General features: G+C 43.4%; 1 protein-coding gene across 1 annotated transcript in view; it reads right to left on the bottom strand.

Annotated features, from left to right (window-relative positions):
* LOC138676820 (prostaglandin reductase 1-like) overlaps window positions 1–25,400 on the bottom strand; it is a 79,701-nt gene that overhangs the window by 32,142 nt on the left and 22,159 nt on the right. The window contains exons 3-6 of the mRNA XM_069766472.1: window positions 25,105–25,150; window positions 24,350–24,409; window positions 15,195–15,362; window positions 13,668–13,785 (exon numbers count right to left, since the gene is read on the bottom strand). Coding sequence (XP_069622573.1) covers window positions 13,668–13,785; window positions 15,195–15,362; window positions 24,350–24,409; window positions 25,105–25,150 — 392 coding nt within the window. The remainder of the gene's footprint in view (window positions 1–13,667; window positions 13,786–15,194; window positions 15,363–24,349; window positions 24,410–25,104; window positions 25,151–25,400) is intronic.

Raw genomic sequence — 25,400 nt, 5'->3', positions numbered from 1 at the left:
GTACGGCTGGGGCCCCTTCGGTTCAGTCCCAGGCTCGGCGTTCATCCAGCAGCAGTGAGGAGTCGGCGGGGCAAGCACCAGCACGCAGGGTGGCTGATGAGTGGCAGTGGGGAAACTCCTCCCGCTCACTGGCTGCTGCTGCTACAGAGAGCAGAGCTCGAGGTCCCTGTGCTGCAGCTGGGAGGTAGAGGGAGGCGAAGCTGAACGCAGGCCTGGAGGGGATCGCTGTGAAGTAGGATGGAGGGAATCCGGCCACTGGGGAGGGGGAGAGGAGGGGGGAGCATGAATTAGGCCATTCATCTAGAAGAAGAAGAGCATCAGCCGGATTTGAACCAGGATATGTAGGACTCATGGACACTGGGGACGCAGCGGTCGAGTCAGGCCGGCTGAACACTACATCAACATCCATGGGACAGCACGAAGATGGAAGAAGCACACACCCAGAGAGGTCGCATCAGGACGCTGGACTGGCGGCTGCTGGGAACACAGCACCCAGGCAGCCAGGTGAGCGAGATGTCACTTCCTTTTACTTGCCTGTACTAGCCTCAAATGTGAACGCGAGGGGGGGGAGGATTTATCTGTGGAGGGGGCTAGTGGCGGCTCTGGTGTTTTATTACAAAGTCTTAAAGATTTAGTGCGTTTACATAGTTACATAGTTACATAGTTATTAAGGTTGAAGGAAGACTATATGTCCATCTAGTTCAACCCATAGCCTAACCTAACATGCCCTAACATGTTGATCCAGAGGAAGGCAAAAAAAACCCATGTGCAAAGAGTAAGCTCCACATTAGGGAAAAAAATTCCTTCCCGACTCCACATACGGCAATCAGACTAGTTCCCTGGATCAACGCCCTATCAAGGAATCTAGTGTATATACCCTGTAACATCATACTTTTCCAGAAAGGTATCCAGTCCCCTCTTAAATTTAAGTAATGAATCACTCATTACAACATCACACGGCAGAGAGTTCCATAGTCTCACTGCTCTTACAGTAAAGAATCCGTGTCTGTTATTATGCTTAAACCTTTTTTCCTCCAACCGCAGAGGATGCCCCCTTGTCCCTGTTTCAGGTCTATGATTAAAAAGATCATCAGAAAGGTCTTTGTACTGTCCCCTCATATATTTATACATTAAAATGAGATCACCCCTTAGTCTTCGTTTTTCCAAACTAAATAGCCCCAAGTGTAATAACCTATCTTGGTATTGCAGACCCCCCAGTCCTCTAATAACCTTGGTCGCTCTTCTCTGCAACCGCTCCAGTTCAGCTATGTCTTTCTTATACACCGGAGACCAGAACTGTGCACAGTATTCTAAGTGTGGTCGAACTAGTGACTTGTATAGAGGTAAAATTATATTCTCCTCCTGAGCATCTATGCCTCTTTTAATGCATCCCATTATTTTATTTGCCTTTGTAGCAGCTGCCTGACACTGGCCACTGAATTTAAGTTTGTCATCCACCCATACACCCAGGTCTTTTTCATTGACGGTTTTGCCCAGAGTTTTAGAATTAAGCACATAATTATACATCTTATTACTTCTACCCAAGTGCATGACCTTACATTTATCCCCATTAAAGCTCATTTGCCATTTATCAGCCCAAGCTTCTAGTTTACATAAATCATCCTGTAATATAAAATTGTCCTCCTCTGTATTGATTACCCTGCAGAGTTTAGTGTCATCTGCAAATATTGAAATTCTACTCTGAATGCCCCCTACAAGGTCATTAATAAATATGTTAAAAAGAAGAGGGCCCAATACTGACCCCTGTGGTACCCCACTGCTAACCGCTACCCAGTCCGAGTGTGCTCCATTAATAACCACCCTTTGTTTCCTATCCCTGAGCCAGCTCTCAACCCACTTGCACATATTTTCCCCTATCCCCATTATTCTCATTTTATGTATCAACCTTTTGTGTGGCACCGTATCAAAAGCTTTTGAAAAGTCCATATACACTACATCCACTGGGTTCCCTTGGTCCAATCCGGAACTTACCTCTTCATAGAAACTGATCAAATTAGTCTGACATGAACGGTCCCTAGTAAACCCGTGCTGATACTGGGTCATGAGGTTATTCCTCTTCAGATACTCCAGTATAGCGTCCCTTAGAATGCCCTCCAGGATTTTACCCACAGTAGAGGTTAAGCTTACTGGCCTATAGTTTCCGAGTTCAGTTTTTGTTCCCTTTTTGAATATTGGCACCACATTTGCTATACGCCAGTCCTGTGGCACAGACCCTGTTATTATGGAGTCTTTAAAGATTAAAAATAATGGTCTATCAATGACTGTACTTAATTCCTGCAGTACTCGAGGGTGTATCCCATCCGGGCCCGGAGATTTGTCAATTTTAGTGATTTTTAGACGCCGCCGCACTTCCTGCTGGGTTAAGCAGGTGACATTTAATTGGGAATTTTTATCACTAGACATTTTGTCTGCCATGGGATTTTCTTGTGTAAATACTGATGAAAAAAAGTCATTTAGCATATTGGCTTTTTCCTCATCCTCATCCACCATCTCACCCAGACTATTTTTAAGGGGGCCAACACTATCATTTTTTAGTTTCTTACTATTTATGTAGTTAAACAATATTTTAGGATTATTTTTACTCTCTCTGGCAATGAGTCTCTCTGTCTCAATCTTTGCTGCCTTGATTTGCTTTTTACAGAATTTATTTAATTTTCTGTATTTATTTAATGCCTCCTCACTACCTACTTCCTTTAATTCTCTAAATGCTTTCTTTTTGTCCCTTATTGCGCCCCTTACAGCTCTATTTAGCCATATTGGTTTCCTCCTATTTCGAATATGTTTATTCCCATACGGTATATACTGTGCACAGGTCCTATCCAGGATGCTAATAAACGTATCCCATTTTCTCTGTGTATTTTTGTGTCTCAGGATATCGTCCCAGTTAATTGCACCAAGATCCTCTCTCATCCGTTGGAAATTTGCCCTCCTGAAGTTTAGTGTCCTTGTAACCCCTCTACTACACATCTTTTTAAAGGATACATGAAAACTTATTATTTTGTGATCGCTATTTCCCAAGTAACCCCCAACCCTTATATTTGATATGCGGTCTGGCCTGTTGGTTAATATTAGGTCTAGCAGTGCCCCCCTTCTTGTTGGGTCCTGAACCAGTTGTGAAAGGTAATTGTCTGTCATAATTGTCAAAAACCGATTACCTTTGCTGGAACTGCAGGTTTCTGTTCCCCAATCTATTTCAGGGTAGTTGAAGTCCCCCATAATAATGACTTCTCCTTGAGTCGCAGCTTCATCTATTTGCTTTACGAGGATATTCTCCATTGCTTCCATTATTTTTGGAGATTTATAACAAACCCCTATCAGTAATTTATTATTTTTTCCCCCTCCCCTTATCTCCACCCACAGGGATTCTACATTTTCATTAAATTCACCTATATTATCGCGCAGGATGGGTTTTAAGGATGATTTTACATATAGACACACCCCTCCCCCTCGCTTATCTGTACGGTCATTTCTGAGCAGGCTATAGCCCTGCAAGTTAACAGCCCAGTCATGGCTCTCATCCAGCCACGTTTCAGATATCCCCACCATGTCATAATTATGCTCCAACAACATTAGTTCTAATTCGTCAATTTTGTTGGCGAGGCTTCTGGCATTAGTATACATGCACTTTATGTTCCTCTCTGTACTTCTATTTCTTAAATTATTAACTGTTCTGACCCCACCCCCCATGCCACCGCCACCCCCAACTTCCTTATTTGTGCCCAGGACTCTGTCTGCACTATCTTCCCCTCCTATAAAATGAATACCCTCCCCCCCAATTCCTAGTTTAAACACTCCTCCAACCTTCTAGCCATTCTCTCCCCCAGCACAGCTGCACCCTCCCCATTGAGGTGCAGCCCGTCCCTAGCGTAGAGCCTGTAGCCAACTGAGAAGTCGGCCCAGTTCTGCAGGAACCCAAACCCCTCTTTCCTACACCAATTCTTGAGCCACTTATTAACCTCCCTAATCTCCCGTTGCCTCTCTGGCGTGGCACGTGGTACCGGCAGTATTTCGGAAAATACCACGTTGGAGGTCCTTGCTTTCAGCTTGCAGCCTAATTCCCTGAAATCATCTTTAAGGACCTTCCACCTACCTCTAACTTTGTCATTAGTGCCAATGTGCACCATGACCGCTGGGTCCTCACCAGCCCCTCCCAATAATCTATCCACCCGATCAGCGATGTGTCGGACTCGAGCGCCAGGTAGGCAGCACACCGTTCGACGATCCCTGTCTTTGTGACAGATTGCCCTATCTGTTCCCCTAATAATTGAGTCGCCCACTACCAGCACCTGTCTGGCCTGCCCTGCTCTCCTATTTCCCTCCTTACTGGAGCAGTCACTCCTCCGGCTTTCAGAGGACATGCCTGGCTGCAGCAGTGCTACCCCTGTACTGGCACCCCCCTCATCTGCCAACTTAGCAAACTTATTGGGGTGTTCCAGATCAGGACTAGCCTCCCTGGCACTCTTCCCTCTACCCCGCTTCCTAACTGTCACCCAGCTTGCTACTTCATTGTCCTGCAGCTCCATCCCACCATCCCCCCCCTCATCTGTCCCATTGAGCGTCTGCTCCGTGAGCAGAAGACTCCTCTCCATGTTGTCTATGGATCTCAGTGTTGCCAGCTGCACATTTAGAGTCAGAATCTGGGTTTCCAAATGCACAACGTGCTCACATCTCGCACAGCAGTATGCACCCTCGATCGGCTGCTCAAGGACTGCATACATGTGGCAAGATGTGCACTGGATGGCATTAACAATCGTGGAGCACATTTCCTAATGGGGATTGCACCAGACAGAACAGTTCAATAAAAAAAAAAAATAAATACAAAGTATTAATAAAAATCAGACAGCAATTCAGTAATTCCTCCCCTGAAAACTCCCTGACTCCAAAGTCACTGAATCACAAGTCACACTTACCGCCGTCCACACTTACGCTCAGGCCACACTCAGCTCACTCACACTCGCTATGCTGAAGATTTATAGAGATTTTTTTTTTTTTTTTTTTTCCTAGTTCCCCTCAACAGCAATCAACCTTGCTGTTCAAATGCACTTCCAAAAAGGACTTGAGCCCCAAACAGCTGCCCCTTATAAACCCTTAACTATGAGCCCCCACCCTAAGTTAACCCTTATGAATATAGCTACCCCCAATTCAGCAACTCACACCAATTCACACAGGTATTTGTTAAAGGCTTTCCAAATACCTCTTCACTGAATCACAAGTCACACTTACCGCCGTCCACACTTACGCTCTGGTCACACTCAGCTCGCTCACACTCGCTCTGCTGAAGATTTATAGAGATTTTTTTTTTTTTCCTAGTTCCCCTCAACAGCAATCAACCTTGCTGTTCAAATGCACTTCCAAAAAAAAATGGGAGGCGGGGAGTACACAGGGCACGTTATCTCCTTTGGCGGCTTGGTTAGGTAATAGAAGGGGTATGGGGGATGGAGGAAGGGGTCTAGAGTCACGCCCTGTGGTCCAGAGCGAGGCAATGGGGGTTACTGCGGCGGCTGGGGATGTGGCGGCTTCGGGCAAAGCGATAACGGGTCAGGTATCCACGGCAGTTGATAACGGGGGCAAAGATAAGGATGAGGCAGTGCGTTTAGGGGATGCTGCGATAGGTGAAGTGTATGTCTGTTTTGAGGGGCCGCTGGGAACACATTTAAAGCAGGAAGTAAGGGATAGGATTTGGAAGGGGGAATACGTGGAAATATTCTCGCTTCTCCCACTCGAACGTTTTAATTTAGATAGGGTCAGACGGGATGAGTCTAAAAAGGAAGACGAGGAAGAGAGACGCTTTCGTTTGATACCCCGCACATTCAATAATTGGTTACAGGCTTTCGCTATATTGGCTAGCGTTATTGGGGAAAAAGCGCCAGAAAATTGTTCGCCCCTATTCTGCTATATGGATATCATAGGGGAGGCATATAGAGTATACGGGGGACAAGGATGGCTGAGATATGATGAGCAATTCCGCCAGAGGAAAGCAGTTCGTCTGAACATTAGGTGGGATCATAAAGACATGGCTCTTTGGATGAGAGTGACAGCCCCTGGTAAAGGGGGTCCGGGTTCACAATCGTTTCTTGGGGGCACCGGGGGTTCAGGGCAGTCAGGGCACTCGGTGGCAGTACAGAAAGGACTGTGCTTCTTATACAATGATGGCGCATGCAGGTTTGGTACCAAGTGCAAATTTAAACACGAGTGTTCCGCCTGCGGAGGTAATCACGGGGTGTCGAAGTGCTTCAAGGGAGGAAGACAGAAGGAATCTGAGGGTTTTGAAAAAAAGGGGTGACACCAGTTCGGCTGGAAGAGATGGAGCACTTTCTAAATAAATACCCGGACAAAGAGGCTGCAAAATTGTGGCGTGATGGTTTTCGGGAGGGATTCAAGATCCCTTTTGTCGACATGGAGGTGAGGTTATCAACTAAGAATTTGAAATCAGCCAGGGAATTCCCAGAAGTGGTCACTGAAAAATTACACAAAGAAGTGGCCTTAGGTAGAATGGCTGGCCCATTTGACACGGCCCCCATCGATAACCTGAGAGTGTCGCCATTGGGGGTTGTGCCAAAAAAGGAGCCTAACAAGTTCAGGTTGATTCATCACCTTTCATTTCCAAAGGGCTCTTCGATTAACGATGGAATTGACCCCCAATTGTGTTCTGTGTTATATACTTCTTTTGATTCGGCAATGTCGTGGGTTAGGAAATGTGGACAAGGGGCCATGTTGGCAAAGACGGACATTGAGGCAGCGTTTAGACTGCTACCAGTTCACCCGGACAGTATGCATTTGCTTGGTTGTTTTTGGGACGGGGGATTTTTTGTGGATCGTTGTTTGCCGATGGGGTGTTCACTGTCATGCGCCTATTTCGAAGCATTTAGTACATTTCTAGAATGGGTAGTTAAGGACGTGACAGGACTCGGTTCTTGTGTTCATTATTTGGATGATTTCCTGTTTGTCGGGTCAGCTTTTTCTTCGGATTGTTCGGTTTTACTTCACTCGATGGAAGGGGTGGCTAAAAGATTTGGCGTTCCGTTGGCAGCGGAAAAAACGGTTGGGCCTGTTACATCTTTGAGTTTTCTGGGTATTGAAATCGACACGTGGCAATGGAGTGTAGATTGCCAGAGGACAAACTGGTGAACATGAGATTGGAGGTGAAGCGCGTGGGTAGCTTGAAGAAGGTAACACTTCGCGAGGTACAGTCGTTGCTTGGTAAACTGAACTTCGCATGTCGGATCATGCCAATGGGAAGAGTTTTTTTGTCGTAGACTTTCATTGGCCATGGTTGGTGTTGTGAATTCTGTTGTTGAACTCCCTCCTGTGGTCGTGAATGGTACTTCGGCGAGTTCTGTCCATGGACTCCCTCTAGTGGCTGTGAGTGAAGCTGCTGCTTCTGAGGTTCCTTACACAGGTGACGTGGTTTATCCTTTGGTTGGCTGCTCTATTTAACTCCACTCAGATCGTTACTCCAGGCCAGCTGTCAATGTTCCAGTGCTGGTTCAGTTCGCTCTTGGATCTTTCTGGAGACCTGTCTCTTCCTGCAAGAAGCTAAGTCCCCGTTTGTTATTTTCTGTTCATAGCTTTCTAGTCCAGCTTGCTTTCATGATTTTGTCTTGCTAGCTGGAAGCTCTGGGATGCAGGGTGGCGCCTCCGCACTGTGAGTCGGTGCGGGGGTCTTTTTGCACACTCTGCGTGGTCTTTTGTAGTTTTTGTGCTGACCGCAAAGATACCTTTCCTATCCTCTGTCTATTTAGTTAGTCTGGCCTCCCTGTGCTAATACCTGTTTCATTTCTGTGTTTGTGACTTTCATCTTAACTCACAGTTAATATTTGTGGGGGGCTGCCTTTTCCTTTGGGGAAATTTCTCTGAGGCAAGGTAGGCTTTATTTTCTATCTCCAGAGCTAGCTAATTCTTAGGCTGTGCCGAGGCGTCTAGGCCTGTTAGGTACGCTCCACGGCTATTTCTAGTGTGTGTGATAGGATTAGGGATTGCGGTCAGCAAAGTTCCCACTTCCCAGAGCTTGTCCTGTGAGTTTAACCATCAGGTCATTCCTGGTGCTCCTAACCACCAGGTCATAACAGGTTGGGATTAGAGAGCCGAATCATTTCATACAGCTTAGGAGGGACCTGAAGGATGATTTGAAAGTTTGGGAATTTTTTCTGGAATCATACAATGGAAAGTCACTTTGGATTGCGCCAGTGGTCTCGGCGGAGTTTCTCGGCATCTTGGTCGATTCGGCGGACGAATCAGGTTTTTCTTTGTTCTTTCGGAACGAATGGTTAGTGGCCAAAAATGTGGAAAGATAACGGTCTGGTAGCGGATCTTACACTCTGCAAAGTTTTTCCTATCGTGGTAGCTTTGACACTATGGGGAGGCAATGTTTGAGACAAGAAAATATGTTTTCGTTGCGGCTCAATTGGGGCCATGGAGGCTATTAATTCGTTGTCATCATCAAAACACTCTCTTCTGCGAGTTTTGCAGCACCTGGTTTGGGTTGGTTTGAATTTTAATTTGTGGGTCACGGTGGAGCTTGGGGTTTTGAAATATAACAACATTCTTGAAGCGCTTTCTTCTTCACAGTGGGATCGTGTTCGGGAGTTGGCACCTCAAGTGCAACCCACAGGGAAGGTTTGTTCAGAGGCGCTATGGAATCTTCCGCTGGGGCAGTGAGAGACTTGTTGGCCAGATCGCTGTCGGCTGGAACTTGGTCGCATTATATGAGGGCCTGGGATTCTTGGGTACGGTGGAAATATCAGATGGGTGTGGATTTAGAGGACGAAAGCAAATTGATTTTATTTATCGGTCATATCTGGGAGACAGGATGGTCAGTGTCAAAAATCAATAATTCTTTATCAGGTTTGGCTTTAAACTTAGGGGGTTGAAGGATTTGACAAAATCGTTTCTGGTCCGGCAGGTGGTAAAAGGCTGTCGTAAAGGCTGGAAGGTGTCAGACGGTAGGCGTCCGGTGTCATATGAAGTTTTACTAAATCTGGAAAATCAGTTGGAGGCTGTGTGTTCGGATATGGGGGAAGTAATTTTGTTTAGATTAGCATTTTCTCTAGCATTTTTCGGTGCTTTTCATTTAGGTGAATTGGTTAGTCCTTCCAGGTATAAAAAAGGTGGTATACTGAGGCAGGATGTGGACATGTTTGGGGACAGGCTAGTGATATTTTTGCGTTCTTCCAAAACGGATACTGCAGGAAAAGGTTGTCGAGTGGTTCTTTTTGAGGTAAACGGCTCTCCAGTTTGCCCGGTAAAATGTTTGAGAGAATTCCTGTCTGGGCCAGGTTCGGGGGACTGCCCATTGTTAGTGCATAAGGATGGGTCATTCCTCTCCCGTTTTCAGTTTTTGACTGTATTTAGACGTTGTTTGGAAAAAGGGGGCATTCCAGCGAAGAATTTTAGTGGACATTCATTCCGGATTGGGGCGGCAACGGAGGCTGCCAGGAGGGGTTTGGGAGATGAAATGGTTCAGAGGATCGGTCGTTGGGAATCAGTAAGATTTCGTTCTTACATTCGCCCTTCTTTGTTGTGACGGATTGATCTAATTGACCGCGGTTTTCCTTTTTCAGTTATACAGTGTTGATGATTCTTTTCTATTTTCAGACCCGAGGTAATTACTTATTTGGATCATGGGTCATTCATTTGTCTATTGGGCGGCAGTGAGGGCCGACGTGCGTCCGGACGGGAGATAACTGGGAGTGCCCCGATCGCTTGGAACCCTGAGGTGGATCGGAAAAAGAGGTATGATGTGGAAGCAATTGCTGTCAGAATTCCACAGATTTGTTCGATTGGATCGGGTATCAGACTTGTTGGTGGTTCATTTGGGGGGCAATGACTTGGGCAAACGTCCCTGTAGGGAACTAATCAGGGATATCAAGTATGACATGTCAAGGTGAGGATTTAAGTTAAACAGAGCGATTTCACGTTTTATGGTGAGAAATGGGGCACTTGTGGTTTGGCATAAGGATCTAGAGTCTGGGCAAGGGGAATACTGGAGGAAAGATGGGGTCCATTTAAATGCGATAGGTCTAGATCTGTGGTGTCTGGCGATTCAAGAGGGCATTGAGAAAGGTATTTTGGTATGACGTGACATAAATGTTTGAGGGATCAGAACATTTATGCTGGTGGCGTGGGGGGGGGGAGGTCCTCGAGGTTGGTGGTGATGGAAATGGTGGATCGGAGGGGGGGGGGGGGATCTCAAAGGTCCTGGACTCCCCCGTGGGTGAACAAATTTGGAATGGAACAAAAGATCACATGGAGGTGATAGTTAGGATGCATGGGTAATTTTGGAGGAAATTGGCCGGGTGAGTCTATGGGCGTCTCTGAGCTGGAGCGTAGCGGCTAGAGGCAAGACGCGACCTGGAGGCCAAGTTTTTACGGTTATGGAGGACAAGTTTTATGGTCTGGAGGCCAAGTTTATTACATTTTGGGGCTTCGAGGACCGCCCTCCCCGTGGTTAATGTTTAATAAATAAACTGTTTGTTATTATGTGTTAATAAAACGGCTGCTGTGGCCAACTTATCCAAATAACCATTGTGGTCAGTTTTTATTTCAGATAAAGTGGTCGGGCCGTTAGGTTGAAGGGGTAAATGAGGAGTGAAAAAGGTGGGTAGAGAAACTCATGGGGATTCACGTATACCCAATTGTCAAGTGTTCATCACAGCGTTATACAGAGGAGGCTATAGACACCCCCACAGAATCTTCTGAACACATCCCCTCGATAAAGACTGTAATTTTAGTTAGTGCTAATTTTACAATCTCAGAAACCATATGGTGAATAGAAAAGAAACACAAAAACCCCAAACACTCATGTGAGCATTGGGAATAAAATAAGAGCACAAACTGTCCACTGTTGACCTTGTGACTGTCTTCGGTTTATCTTCTGAAAGAGAAGTATTGACTATTGTATAGCTTATGCAATATAGTCATATGAATTTTACCATGTCACACTCTGACTGCAGACTTAGGAATTCCTCCAGCACATACACTGTGAGCTGTGAGGATTCGCTGGTTTCTGACCCGGGGACCAGAGCGTATGTAAGTGTTAGGCCGCCGTCACACTAGCAGTATTTGTTCAGTATTTTACCTCAGTATTTGTAAGCCAAAACCAGGAGTGGGTGATAAATACAGAAGTGGTGCATATGTTTCTATTATACTTTTCCTCTATTTGTTCCACTCCTGGTTTTGGCTTACAAGTACTGATGTAAAATACTGAACTCATACTGATAGTGTAACTGCAGCCTTATACATATTTCCGGCTAGGGCCTGTCTAGTGCACGTGTCCTCGCTCACCATCTAGTAACGCAGACATTCCTATTCTAGTGATGTTGCCGTGCACTGGCCATAGCCAAATGGAGGGCATGACTACTGGCCGGGAGTATACAACTCGTACATACCCTCCGGTCCCTGGTCAGAAAAAGGCAGATCCCAGCAGTGCACAGTGGGTGACTGCAGACTTAACGATTTGGACCGGACAACCCTTTCAAGTGTCTATCTCAATATACTTCTATAGTAGTTAAAGCCAAATTGCAACAGAATTTATTGAAGAGACAAGACAATATATAATTGGAAACAATTTAATGTAAGACATTGTGGAACCCGTGGAAGCACTGGTCAGGTGCGAAACGGCCGTCGTTCAGCCCTCACATTCCTTTGGAATACACCCCCGTGCCATGATGTTGTTGCACTAATAAAGTTACCTGCACAGAAGATTGGTGAGTGCTGCCGTATTTTCTTCATATTTTAATGTAAGACATTGTATCCGAGATGAAGCCATTCAGCAAAACATTTATCAGGTGTGACCATAATTATGCATTAATCATTTCATAGCTTTATTTATTGGTTGTCTTGGCACACATTTCTGCTGTGTACACTTTACTCAGCACGTTAGCGACCGACTCTTCATTCTATATGTTCAACATCCTTAAACTAAACGTTTACTTTGATTCATAGAGCACAATTTAACTGTCTGATATTATTAGGTTTACCCACTGCTTTGTCTTGGATCTATGTCGTCTAGTTTAATATGGTGTTTGTTTTAAGAAACCATTGGATTTTTATTACAGTAGGTGTGACCTGTACTTTTTTTTTTCATATAGGTGTACACTTAAGTTTTGTATTCATATAGGACATTAACTTATTGCCAGAGCAACTGTATCTTGGTTTGTTTGTTTTTTTGTTTCACATTTTATGAAATAATTCTTGGCGAAACAGAAGTTATAAAAAAAAAAATTTATATAAAAACAAAAAATATTCACACCTTCTCAACATGTCAGTAAATACTTGTGAAACATTGAACTTTAAACCTTACCATGGAGTTAAATTTTTCTTGGATGGGTTCTTCAGGTTTCATAATGTGAAACTAAGATTGTATTGTTTAGATTAAAAATAGTATTATATTTATTATATTTCAAGGTTACTTTTGACTACCAAGTTTCTTTAAATCGGCACCATAGATTTGCAATGGGGTTAAGACTAGGGAAATTTCCAGGCCAATCTAATAGCGCAATAGGATTATCCCCAAACCACATTTTCCAACAGGCAGAAACATAACATGGAGCTAAACCCTGTGAAATATAAAGGTCACATAGTCTTGGAAAAGATCACGTGCAGAACTTTCAATTTCGACTCATTTAATTGATGGTGGTTTTTTTTGCCATTTACAGTCCCTTTTAAATCATACAAATTGTGCTCATATCTTTTGCTGTTAAACATCTCTATATCTTAATCATGGATGATTTAAGGTAGGTGTAATGAAATTTGAGTAAAATCTTCTCAAATTGTTCTTAATTAGGTAGCATTCGGACAGCAGTATAAATAGGAGCAAGATCGGAATGCAGTGCAAAGACTGGCCGGCGGCTCTTCAGACCAGAGCATGACAGCTTCATGTATTTCTATGGAGCTGTCTCTCTCAGAGTCGGGAGAGCCGCCGGCCAATCCGTACATTGTGGTTCGATCTCGCTCTGATTTATAAGGCCGTCTGACTGCACCCTTACATACTTTCTACTATCACTACTGATTAAGGACATTGTGGTCTCATTACAGATAATTCTGCCCCAATGTTCGTCTGGTCAGTTAACATGGGTTTAAGCTCACTGTAATCTTTTCAATCTGTGAGTGATGAAATTATATTTTTTCTTGGCATTTTAGCATTCAGACCTAATTCTTTCAGTCTCTGCTAAATCGTCCTTGCTTTCAACTTCAAACCATGTTGAGACATTCACTTTCTATGGACTCAAAAAATGCTTTTTTCCTGCTTATTCCAGTCTGGTTTTGTAGTTATTAAGTCTTCTTATACCTCTTCAAAAGTTTAGGAATTCATCCTTTGGTGACAATTTTACAAATTTTCTTCTAATTTCTTAAGCATATCTTTGCACGGAAAGCCAGGTCATACTAACCCAAGATTATTGTGCTCTTTTTTTTCTGGATATAATTCATATACGATAATGGAAAGAAAATTGTTGCCCTAAATTATACATCAAGTTAGCCTATCACTTTTCTGTTACAATAACGACGCTGTCAAGAATAAAACATCAAAAATGCCCTGATTACTAGGATATAGCCACCAAACATTTATGGCATATCCCAGGGATTTGTCGTAAAGGTGTGAAACCAAGATGCTTATTTAACAGCCACAGAATAACAGATGTACCTACTTTTATCTTGGCGATCTGTCCCACAATTGACCCGACTGCTCCAGCAGCGCAATTGACAAGAACTACATCTCCTTTCTTTGGCTTGCAGATTTCCAAAAGGCCAAAATATGCAGTTAAACTGATAAATAGAAACACAAAAATTGAGCTTGACTCGAGTTGCTACACATGCAGAACTTAAACACATGTTCACATTGACCACAAAACATATAAAACCTATAAAATATAAAACTGATAAATAAGATGGAAAATTGTGTTGATAAAGTGTTCATGTAAACCAATTGCTCCAGGAGGATCTATATATACACACCAAAATATGAGCTTTTGAAAATTCATCATTTAGTGGGATGAGGACAGTTAGAAGGATTGTAAAAACACGAGGCTGACTATAGTTTTGCATGGTTCCCATTTTGTGGGGCATTATCCCTTTTACCAAACGTCTTAAGGCAGATGCAATTACAAAACAGCTCAAAGCATGTTTTAGTGGCCGCAGTTTGGCAGATCATGTTGAGCAAGTCCAAAGTCCCCAGATACATTGAGATGCAATTTAGATTTTTAACCTTTTGTTTTTAGGGAATATAAGCCTTTGCTAGTTGTGTTCAGCATTGTCTGCTCTCCTTATAGAAAACACATGAATGCTAAGTCAAACATACTATTCATGAAACGTACTACAGTCAATATTCTGCCCCATTTCTGGTCAATATGGATTCTCATATACTTTTAGAAGTTCCACTGAAGTCAATTAAGCCAATCAGCTTGGTGGCTCAATGGCTAGCGTTGTTACTTTATAGCGCTGGGGTCTTGGGTTCAAATCCCACCAAGGACAACATCTGCAAGTAGTATGTTCATGTGTGAACTCTGGATACACCACCCTCCACCCCCTCAAAAAACAATGATAAGAAATTTAGATTGTGAGCCTCAAGGGAAACAGTGATGATAATGTCTGTATATTTAGTGGTGCTATATAAGTGACTAAAATAAGATTATTGTAAAGTTCTGCAGAATATGTTGGTGCTATGGAAATAAAAAAAAAAAAACACAAAGTCACTCATAGTTCAACAGTTCCAGCAGGAGCGAGGGCCCCGCTCACAAGCTATAACCTAATATGACCAAACAGAGACTAGAAGGCCCTGTGCAAGAACTGTAAATGCCCTTTTAATTCCCATAGCTCATCATGAAGTACATAACGTAATTACTGTACTTATTTCCAACAATCCACCTGTAATTTTTTAGCTGACACCCTTACATGGAATCTTATTAACAGTAGAAAACTGCTAGGATGACCATGGACCCCATAACCTATTGGACCCCTGTGCAGCTGCAAGGCTGCACCAATGGTATGTTCACCCTTGCAGCGCATGTCAGAGTGATGCTTAGGAATGAAGAGTAGTGCTGACTTGATCGAGAGATAGCGGCATCACAACTGTAATATATTACCTGAATGTTTCCCAAGTGTTAAATAAGTATTTCCTTTTGTTAATTCTTGTAATATTGTGCAATTTGTTAGAAATAAAAATAATTACAACTTACCCAGGCATGCCTACTGCTCCAACTGCCAGGGATTTAGGTAGAGCCTCGGGCCATTCAGAAAGCAGCGGATACATCCCTTTGCCATCAGATATAAAGTGTGTTGTCCAGCCACCTTGTGCAACATGATAACTGCCCACTGAGAATGCAGAATTTTTACTTTCTATTACCCTAGATGAGATAAAAAAAAAATCTATATGAAATATCTATTTGGCACAGTTTCCAGTGCCTTGTTCCATGTTTTCAATAGAAAAGCACTTTAACCCCTTAGTGACAGACAATTTGGTACTTAATGACCGAACCAATTTTTACAATTCTGACACTGAGGTTATAACTCTGGAACGCTTTAACAGATCCCGCTGATTCAGAGTTTGTTTTTTCGTGACATATTGTACTTCATGTTAGTGGTAAAATTTCTTCGATATTACTTGCAATTATTTAAGAAAAAAAATGGAAATATGGCGAAAATTTTTAAAGAGTTGCAATTTTCAAACTTTGTATTTTTATGTCCTTAAATCAGAGAGAAATGTCACTCAAAATAGTTAATAAATAACATTTCCCACGTCTACTTTACATCAGCACAATTTTGGAAACAAAATTTTTTTTTTTATTAGGGAGTTCTAAGGGTTAAAAGTTGAGCAGCAATTTCTCATTTTTACAACACCATTTTGTTTTAGGGACCACATCAGAAATTGAAGTCATTTTGAGGGGTCTATATGATAGAAAATACCCAAGTGTGACACCATTCTAAAAACTGCACCCCTCAAGGCTCTCAAAACCACATTCAAGAAGTTTATTAACCCTTTACGTGCTTCACAGGAACTGAAACAATGTGGAAGGAAAAAAAATGAATATTTAACTTTTTTTGCAAACATTTTACTTCAGAACCATTTTTTTTTTATTCTTACAAGTGTAAAAACAGAAATTTACAATAAATTGTGTTCTGCAATTTCTCCTGAATATGCCGATACCATACATGTGAGGGTAAACCACTGTTTGGGCGCACTGCAGAGCTTGGAAGTGAAGGAGCTCAGTTTGACTTTTTCAATGCAGAATTGGCTGGAATTGAGTTCGGATGCCATGTCACGCTTAGAGAGCCCCTGATGTGCCTAAACAGTGGAAACACCCCACAAGTGACCCCATTTTGGAAACTAGACCCTTTAAGGAACTTATCTAGATGTGTGGTGAGCACTTTGAACCCCCAAGTGCTTCACAGAAGTTTATAACGTAGAGCCGTGAAAATAAAAAAATAAATAAATAAATCGCATTTGTTTACACAAATATGATTTTTCACCTACAAATTCTTATTTTCACAAGGGTAACAGGAGAAATTAGACCACAAAAGTTGTGGTGCAGTTTCTCCTAAATACGCCAATACCCAATATGTGGGGGTAAACCACTGTTTGGGCGCACCACAGAGCTTGGAAGAGAAGGAGTGCCATTTTACTTTTTCAATGTAGAATTGGCTGGAATTGAGATCGGACGCCATGTCGCGTTTGGAGAGCCCCTTATGTGTCTAAACAATAGAAACCCCCAACAAGTGACCCCATTTTGGAAACTAGACCCCCCAAGGAACTTATCTAGATGTGTAGTGAAAACTTTGAATGCCCAAGCGCTTCACAGAAGTTTATAAAGTAGAGTCGTGAAAATAAAAAATATTTTTTTTTCCCCACAAAAAAGATTTTTTAGCCCCCAAGTTTTTATTTTCACAAGGGTAACAGGAGAAATTGGACCCCAAAAGTTGTTGTTCAATTTATCCCGAGTACGCTGATGCCCAATATGTGGGGGTAAACCACTGTTTGGGCGCACGGCAGAGCTCAGAAGGGAGGGAGCACCATTTGACTTTTTTGAGCGCAAAATTGACTGTCGTGTTTGGAGACCCCTGATGTACCTAAACAGTGGAAACCCCCCAATTCTAACTCCAACCCTAACCCCAACACACCCCTAACCCCAACCCGATCCATAATCCTAATCACAACCCTAACCCCAAAACAACCCTAATCTTCAACCCTAAATCCAACACACCCCTAATCCTAATCTCAACACTAACCTCAAACCTAACCCTAATCCCAATATACCCCTAACCCTAATCCCAAATGTACCCCTAATGCCAACCCTAACCCTAATACCAACCTTAATCCAAACCCTAATCCCAACTCTAAACCTAACTTTAGCCGCAACCCTAGCCCTAACTTTAGCCCCTAACCCTAGCTTTAGCCCCAACCCTAACCCAAGCCCTAACCCTAAATTTAGCCCCAACCCCAACCCTAAATTTAAGCCCAACCCTAGCCCTAAGGCTACTTTCACACTTGCGTCGTGTGGCATCCATCGCAATCCGTCGTTTTGGACAAAAAAATGGATCCTGCAAATGTGCCCGCAGGATGCCTTTTTTGCCTATAGACTTGTATTGCCGACGGATGGCCACACGTCGTGTCCGTCATGCACTGGATCCGCTGTGTTTTGGCGGACCATCGTCACAAAAAAAAGTTTCATGTAATTTTTTTTTTGTACGTCGCGTCCACCATTTCCACGCATGTGTGGCCGTAACTCTGCCCCCTCCTCCCCAGGACATAGACTGGGCAGCGGATGCATTTAAAAACTGCATCCGCTGCCCACGTTGTGCACAATTTTCACAATGTGCGTCGGGCCGACGCATTGCGATGGCCCCATACCGACGCAAGTGTGAAAGAAGCCTAACCCTAACCCTAATTTTAGCCCCAATCCTAACCCTAATTTTAGCCCCAAGTCCTTTTTCCTGCCGGGCGGCAGATGGCGGGCGCACTGCGCATGCGCCCGCCATTTTCTTTCCCTATGAAGAATCCGGCGGGCAGGAGAGGACACCGGTAAGTATAATAGGGTCCCCAAACCCCCCTATTTCTCTGTCCTCTGATGTGCGATCACATCAGAGGCTAGAATGCCAGATCGTTTTTTGTTTTTTTTGCGACCGCCGGTAAACAGTTAATTACCGGCGATCGCAAAACAGGGGTCGGTAAAACCCGATCATGTTCTTTGGGGTCTCGGCTACCCCTGGCAGCCGAGACCCCAAAGATCCTCCCGATGCCGGCTGGTGGGCGCACTGCGCCCGCCATTTTTCTGCCAGAAAAAGATGGCGCCGCCCATCGGGAGCCACGAGGAGCACCGGGGGAGACAGGTGAGTATCGGGGGGCTATTGGGCACCCCATTTCTCTGTCCTCTGATGTGCGATCACATCGGAGGATAGAGAAATTAAAAAGGGAAATTGCGTTTTTTTTTGTTTTTTTTTTGCGATCGCCGGTAAACTGTTAATTACCGGCGATTGCAAATGCAGGGGTCGGTAAAAAAAAACCCCGAATCATGTTCTCTGGGGTCTCGGCTACCCCCGGCAGCTGAGACCCCGGAAAACATCCGACTCTGGGGGGCGCCATTTACTTTTTCCACAGTGCCGTTAATTAACGGCGCTGTGGTTTAAGTACCCTTAGCGGCCGACGTTAAAAGGCGTATCGGCGGTCGTTAAGGGGTTAAAGGGAACTTTAGGTCATGTAATGTAAAAAAAAAACAAACAAACAAAAAAAACAAACAAACATGTTATTAACCTGCAAATATGTGGTTAATCTGCAGATTGTGTTTTAAAGCTGCCCTCTGCCTGCACTGAGAGCCCTACTGCCCCCGGAAATTAAATGTATTCCTCCTGGCAGTCTCTTTCAGCCATAGGGATGGGCCAGGATGAATTCAGTCACTGCTCAGTACAGAGTGAGTGGCAGATGAAATCACACCACAGGACTGAGGTCTGGCTGTATACCAATGAATTGCTGAACTTACTGTCACTCAGAGCCTGGGCCTGGTTACCGCTGCTTTTCACTATGTACTGAGTGGTGACTGGAGCCGCACCAGCCTGTGCCTTCGACTGAAAGCATGACCCTGCCAGGAGTATTAAAGCCAATATACTCCCAGCAGCTGGGCTTTCAGTGTGGTGGCCACATGGCTTCAGAGCGCTATTAATTTGCAGATTAAGAGAATATATATATATATATATATATATATATATATATATATATATATATATATATATATATATATATATATATATATATATATACAGTGGGGCAAAAAAGTATTTAGTCAGTCAGCAATAGTGCAAGTTCCACCACTTAAAAAGATGAGAGGCGTCTGTAATTTACATCATAGGTAGACCTCAACTATGGGAGACAAACTGAGAAAAAAAAATCCAGAAAATCACATTGTCTGTTTTTTTAACATTTTTTTTGCATATTATGGTGGAAAATAAGTATTTGGTCAGAAACAAACAATCAAGATTTCTGGCTCTCACAGACCTGTAACTTCTTCTTTAAGAGTCTCCTCTTTCCTCCACTCATTACCTGTAGTAATGGCACCTGTTTAAACTTGTTATCAGTATAAAAAGACACCTGTGCACACCCTCAAACAGTCTGACTCCAAACTCCACTATGGTGAAGACCAAAGAGCTGTCAAAGGACACCAGAAACAAAATTGTAGCCCTGCACCAGGCTGGGAAGACTGAATCTGCAATAGCCAACCAGCTTGGAGTGAAGAAATCAACAGTGGGAGCAATAATTAGAAAATGGAAGACATACAAGACCACTGATAATCTCCCTCGATCTGGGGCTCCACGCAAAATCCCACCCCGTGGGGTCAGAATGATCACAAGAACGGTGAGCAAAAATCCCAGAACCATGCGGGGGGACCTAGTGGATGAACTGCAGAGAGCTGGGACTAATGTAACAAGGCCTACCATAAGTAACACACTACGCCACCATGGACTCAGATCCTGCAGTGCCAGACGTGTCCCACTGCTTAAGCCAGTACATGTCCGGGCCCGTCTGAAGTTTGCTAGAGAGCATTTGGATGATCCAGAGGAGTTTTGGGAGAATGTCCTATGGTCTGATGAAACCAAACTGGAACTGTTTGGTAGAAACACAACTTGTCGTGTTTGGAGGAAAAAGAATACTGAGTTGCATCCATCAAACACCATACCTACTGTAAAGCATGGTGGTGGAAACATCATGCTTTGGGGCTGTTTCTCTGCAAAGGGGCCAGGACGACTGATCCGGGTACATGAAAGAATGAATGGGGCCATGTATCGTGAGATTTTGAGTGCAAACCTCCTTCCATCAGCAAGGGCATTGAAGATGAAACATGGCTGGGTCTTTCAACATGACAATGATCCAGAGCACACCGCCAGGGCAACGAAGGAGTGGCTTCGTAAGAAGCATTTCAAGGTCCTGGAGGGGCCTAGCCAGTCTCCAGATCTCAACCCTATAGAAAACCTTTGGAGGGAGTTGAAAGTCCGTGTTGCCAAGCGAAAAGCCAAAAACATCACTGCTCTAGAGGAGATCTGCATGGAGGAATGGGCCAACATACCAACAACAGTGTGTGGCAACCTTGTGAAGACTTACAGAAAACGTTTGACCTCTGTCATTGCCAACAAAGGATATATTACAAAGTATTGAGATGAAATTTTGTTTCTGACCAAATACTTATTTTCCACCATAATATGCAAATAAAATGTTAAAAAAACAGACAATGTGATTTTCTGGATTTTTTTTTCTCAGTTTGTCTCCCATAGTTGAGGTCTACCTATGATGTAAATTACAGATGCCTCTCATCTTTTTAAGTGGTGGAACTTGCACTATTGCTGACTGACTAAATACTTTTTTGCCCCACTGTATATACACACACACACACACACACACACACACACACACACACATATACACACACAAACACACATATATACACATTCTCACTTAAAGATTTTTCTGTATTTTCATGACTGTGAAAATTGTACATTCACACTGAAGGCATCAAAACTATGAATTAACACATGTGGAATTATATACCCAACAAAACAGTGTGAAACAACTGAAATTATGTCTTATATTCTAGGTTCTTCAAAGTAGCCACCTTTTGCTTTGATGACTGCTTTGCACACTCTTGGCGTTCTCTTGATGAGCTTCAAGAGGTAGTCACCGGAAATGGTTTTCACTTCACAGGTGTGCCCTGTCAGGTTTAATAAGTGGGATTTCTTGCCTTATAAATGGTGTTGGGACCATCAGTTGTGTTGTGCAGAAGTCTGGTGGATACACAGCTGATTGTCCTACTGAATAGACTGTTAGAATTTGTATTATGGCAAGAAAAAAGCAGCAAAGTAAAGAAAAACAAGTGGCCATCATTACTTTAAGAAATGAAGGTCAGCAGTCTGAAAAATTGGGCAAACTTTGAAAGTGTCCAAGTGCAGTGGCAAACACCATCAAGCCCTACAAAGAAACTGGCTCACATGAGGACTGACCCAGGAAAGGAAGACCAAGAGTCAACTCTGCTTCTGAGGATAAGTTTATTCGAGTCACCAGCCTCAGAAATCGCAGGTTAACAGCAGCTCAGATTAGAGACCAGGTCAATGCCACAAAGAGTTCTAGCAGCAGACACATCTCTACAACAACTGTTAGGCCGGGGTCAAACTAGACCGTAATACGGCCGAGTGCAATGCGATAAAAAAAAAAAAAAATCGCTTTGCACTCGGACCAATATTACCATATGGGGCCGCTCCCACCAGCCGACTTTTTCTCGGCCGTTTTCCTCGGTCCGAGACACTCGCAGCATGCTGCGATTGTCTCGGACCGAGGAAAACTCTCGGCTCACTCGCACCCATATAAGCCTATGGTTGCGAGTGAGACAGCGCACACCACTCGGATATCATCCGAGTGATGTGCGCTATAAGCGGACCCCAGCAATGGAGGAGATGGAGAAATTCATTTCTCCGGAGCTGTGCTCCGATCCTCCCTGTGCGAGAGAATTGGAGCACAGACGCATGACACTCGGCTCCTGCTCTGCTGCGAGCAGGAGCCGAGGGTCATTAACATATTGCATCCGATGCTCTCGCATCGGATGCAATACGCTAGTGTGACCCCGGCCTTAAGAGGAGACTTTGTGCAGCAGGCCTTCATGGTAAAATAGCTGCTATGAAACCACTGCTAAGGACAGGTAACAAGCAGAAGAGACTTGTTTGGGCTAAAGAACACAAGGAATGGACATTAGACCAATGGAATTCTGTGCTTTGGTCTGATGAGTCCAAATTTGAGATCTTTAGTTCCAACCACCGTGTCTTTGTGCGATGCAGAAAAGGTGAACGCATGGACTCTACATGCCTGGTTCCCACAGTAAAATTCACAAAAGAATGCCCATAAGTATAAATATCCCTAACCAGGGAAATAAAGACCACCGAATAAATACATACATATAGATGTATGATATAGATGTACTGGTTCCCACAGTGAAGCATGGAGGAGGAAGTGTGATGGTGTGGGGATGCTTTGCTGGTGACTTTGTCTTGGGGATTTATTCAAAACTGAAGGCATACTGAACCAGCATGGCTACCACAGCATCTTGCAGCGGCATGCTATTCCATCCGATTTGCATTTATTTGGACCATCATTTATTTTTCAACAGGACAATGACCCCCAAACTCACCTCCAGGCTGTGTAAGGGCTATTTGACCGAGAAGGAGATGATCTGGCCTCCATAGTCACCAGACTTAACCCAATCGAGATAGTTTGGGGTGACCTGGACTGCAGAGTGAAGTCAAAAGGGCCAACAAGTGCTAAGCATCTCTGGGAACTCCTTCAAGATGGTTGGAAGACCATTCCCGGTGACTACCTCTTGAAGCTCATCAAGAAAATGCCAAGAGTGTGCAAAGCAGTCATCAAAGCAAAAGGTGGCTACTTTGAAGAACCTAGAATATGAGACATATTTTCAGTTGTTTCACACTTTTTTGTTATGTATATAATTGCACATGTGTTAATTCATAGTTTTGATGCCTTCAGTGTGAATGTACATTTTTCATGAAAATACAGAAAAATCTTTAAAATGACAAGGTGTGTCCAAACTATTGGATATACATATACACAGAGTGGGCCATTTATATGGATACACCTAAATAAAATGGGAATGGTTGGCGATATCAACTTCCTGCTTGTGGCACATTAGTATATGGGAGGGGGAAAACTTTTCAAGATGGGTGGTGACCATGGCGGGCATTTTGAAGTCTGCCATTTTGGATCCAACTTTATTTTTTCCATTGGGAAGAGGGTCGTGTGACACATCAAACTTATTTAGAATTTCACAAGAAAAACAATGGTGTGCTTGGTTTTAAAGTATCTTTATTCTTTCATGAGTTATTTACAAGTTTATGACCACTTATAAAATGTGTTCAAAGTGCTGCCCATTGTGTTGGATTGTCAACGCAACCCTTTTCTCCCACTCTTGACACACTGATAGCAACACCACAGAAGAAATGCTAGCACAGGCTTCCAGTATCCATTGTTTCAGATGCTGCACATCTCGTATCTTCACAGCATAGACAATTGCCTTCAGATGACCCCAAAGATAAAAGTCTAAAGGGGTTGGATCGGGAGACTTTGGTGGCCATTCAACTGGCCCACAATGACCATCATGATGTTGTGTTGCCCTCTTTATGCCTTGAAGATGGCACGATCCATGATTTTTTTCTAGCAAGATGGTGCACCACCACATTATGGGTGTCAGGTTTGAGCATTCCTACATGAACAGTTTCCTGGAAACTGGATTGGTTGTCGTGGGCCAGTTGAATGGCCACCAAGGTCTCTCAAGCTGACCCCCTTAGATTTTTATCCATATATCTATCTATATATCTATAGCTAAACACATACACAGATTCCCTTTAACCCCCTTAACAGGCAATGATGTGCAGTGTCCATCATTGGATGCCTCCCCCTGTTTGGTGTAGGCTCCGGTGATGAGCTCAAGCTGATCTGATCAGCTGACATGTGCCCCTAATAACCGCAGATGGAATCGTGATCCACCCGCGGCTGTTTACATGTTAAATGCCGCTGTCAAACGGACAGCGGCTTTTAACATGCAATTGCAGGAAACATGTCATTACCTCCTCTCATCGGCACCTCTGTCACATGACCGCAGGTTGCCGATGGGTTGGAATGACAACCTGGGGTCTGCAGGAGTCCCCTGTCGTTGTCATAGCCGGATAGCTATGAGCGCCACCAAGCGTTCGGCGTTCATAGCAAGTGAGCATTTCTGCTACATAGAGCAGGGCTGCAGATAATTTGGCACATTAAGTATGCATTATAAAGAATTAGAGTGAAATTTATTACCTGGCAACTTGGGATCCTATCATTACATCCCCTTCATTCAGATGCCTTCTGCTATATGGCCTGTCAGATAGAAAACGGTTAGTTTACTGTCTCATTCACAAAACACTTAACCTTTCAAAAAAAAAAAAAAAATTCTCATATGTATAGTATTTAAAGACAAAAGGGCCTTATTCTGCTTGATGAACTGGGCCTTTTTGTGTACTTTATAAAGACAAAGTATTCATGACAGATTTCCTCAGATGGGGGCATTTCATAGTCTGTTTATAAACCACAATGCCAAGACTGACCAGGCGAGTCTCCCAGCACAAACTTACAAGGAGGACCAAGGTACACAGATAAATAAATCGGGAATCTTTGAAAAATAAAATTTTTTATTGTCGTGCCACCTGACATCAGTCCCCCCCATTTCTAGGTGTTTAGAGAACCAAGCAAGCTGGGTTTTACATATAAATTCAGCATTTTCTCCTCTTGTCAGCGGTGCTGAGAATACACAGTGGCATTCTCCTTCTGACAAGCACGTGGAGCCAGAGAATGTCCTCAAGGGCAACATTCTATATCTATTATGGGTCTATTCCCACATGGACTTTGATGAGGAATATTTAGGTTCTAGGTTGCATGTGGCTCAAATAGAAGCTGCATCTTCCAATGGGCCACAAATGGCCTAGAACTGACATTTAATTACAAAAGAATGTCTGTACTTTATGGGAAGGGAAAAAGAACGAATAGATATTACTATAATGATCGATACAACTTACCTCATATATGGGTCTACACTCCAAAAGACTGATTCCAACAAAATTTCTGAAAATGAATATATAAAATGACTTAAATTTAAATATAAAATGTGCAGAAATAAAGGTATACAGATAAAATAAAAAGTGAAGACAAAAAAAAATGTGCTTAATGTGTTTAATGATCAAATAAAATGTAAAAGTTAATTTTTATCTGGCAAAGGAAAAACCTTCCTAAACAAGAAGTTCACTGGTTAGGCCGCCATCACACTTGTGAGTTTTACGGACGTAAGAGCGCAGAAACTACGTCCGTAAAACTC

The sequence above is a fragment of the Ranitomeya imitator genome, chromosome 1 (assembly GCF_032444005.1).
Source record: "Ranitomeya imitator isolate aRanImi1 chromosome 1, aRanImi1.pri, whole genome shotgun sequence".
NCBI lineage: Eukaryota > Metazoa > Chordata > Amphibia > Anura > Dendrobatidae > Ranitomeya > Ranitomeya imitator.
The sequence above is the reverse complement of the archived record's forward strand: the minus strand, read 5'-3'. Positions and strand labels throughout refer to the sequence as shown.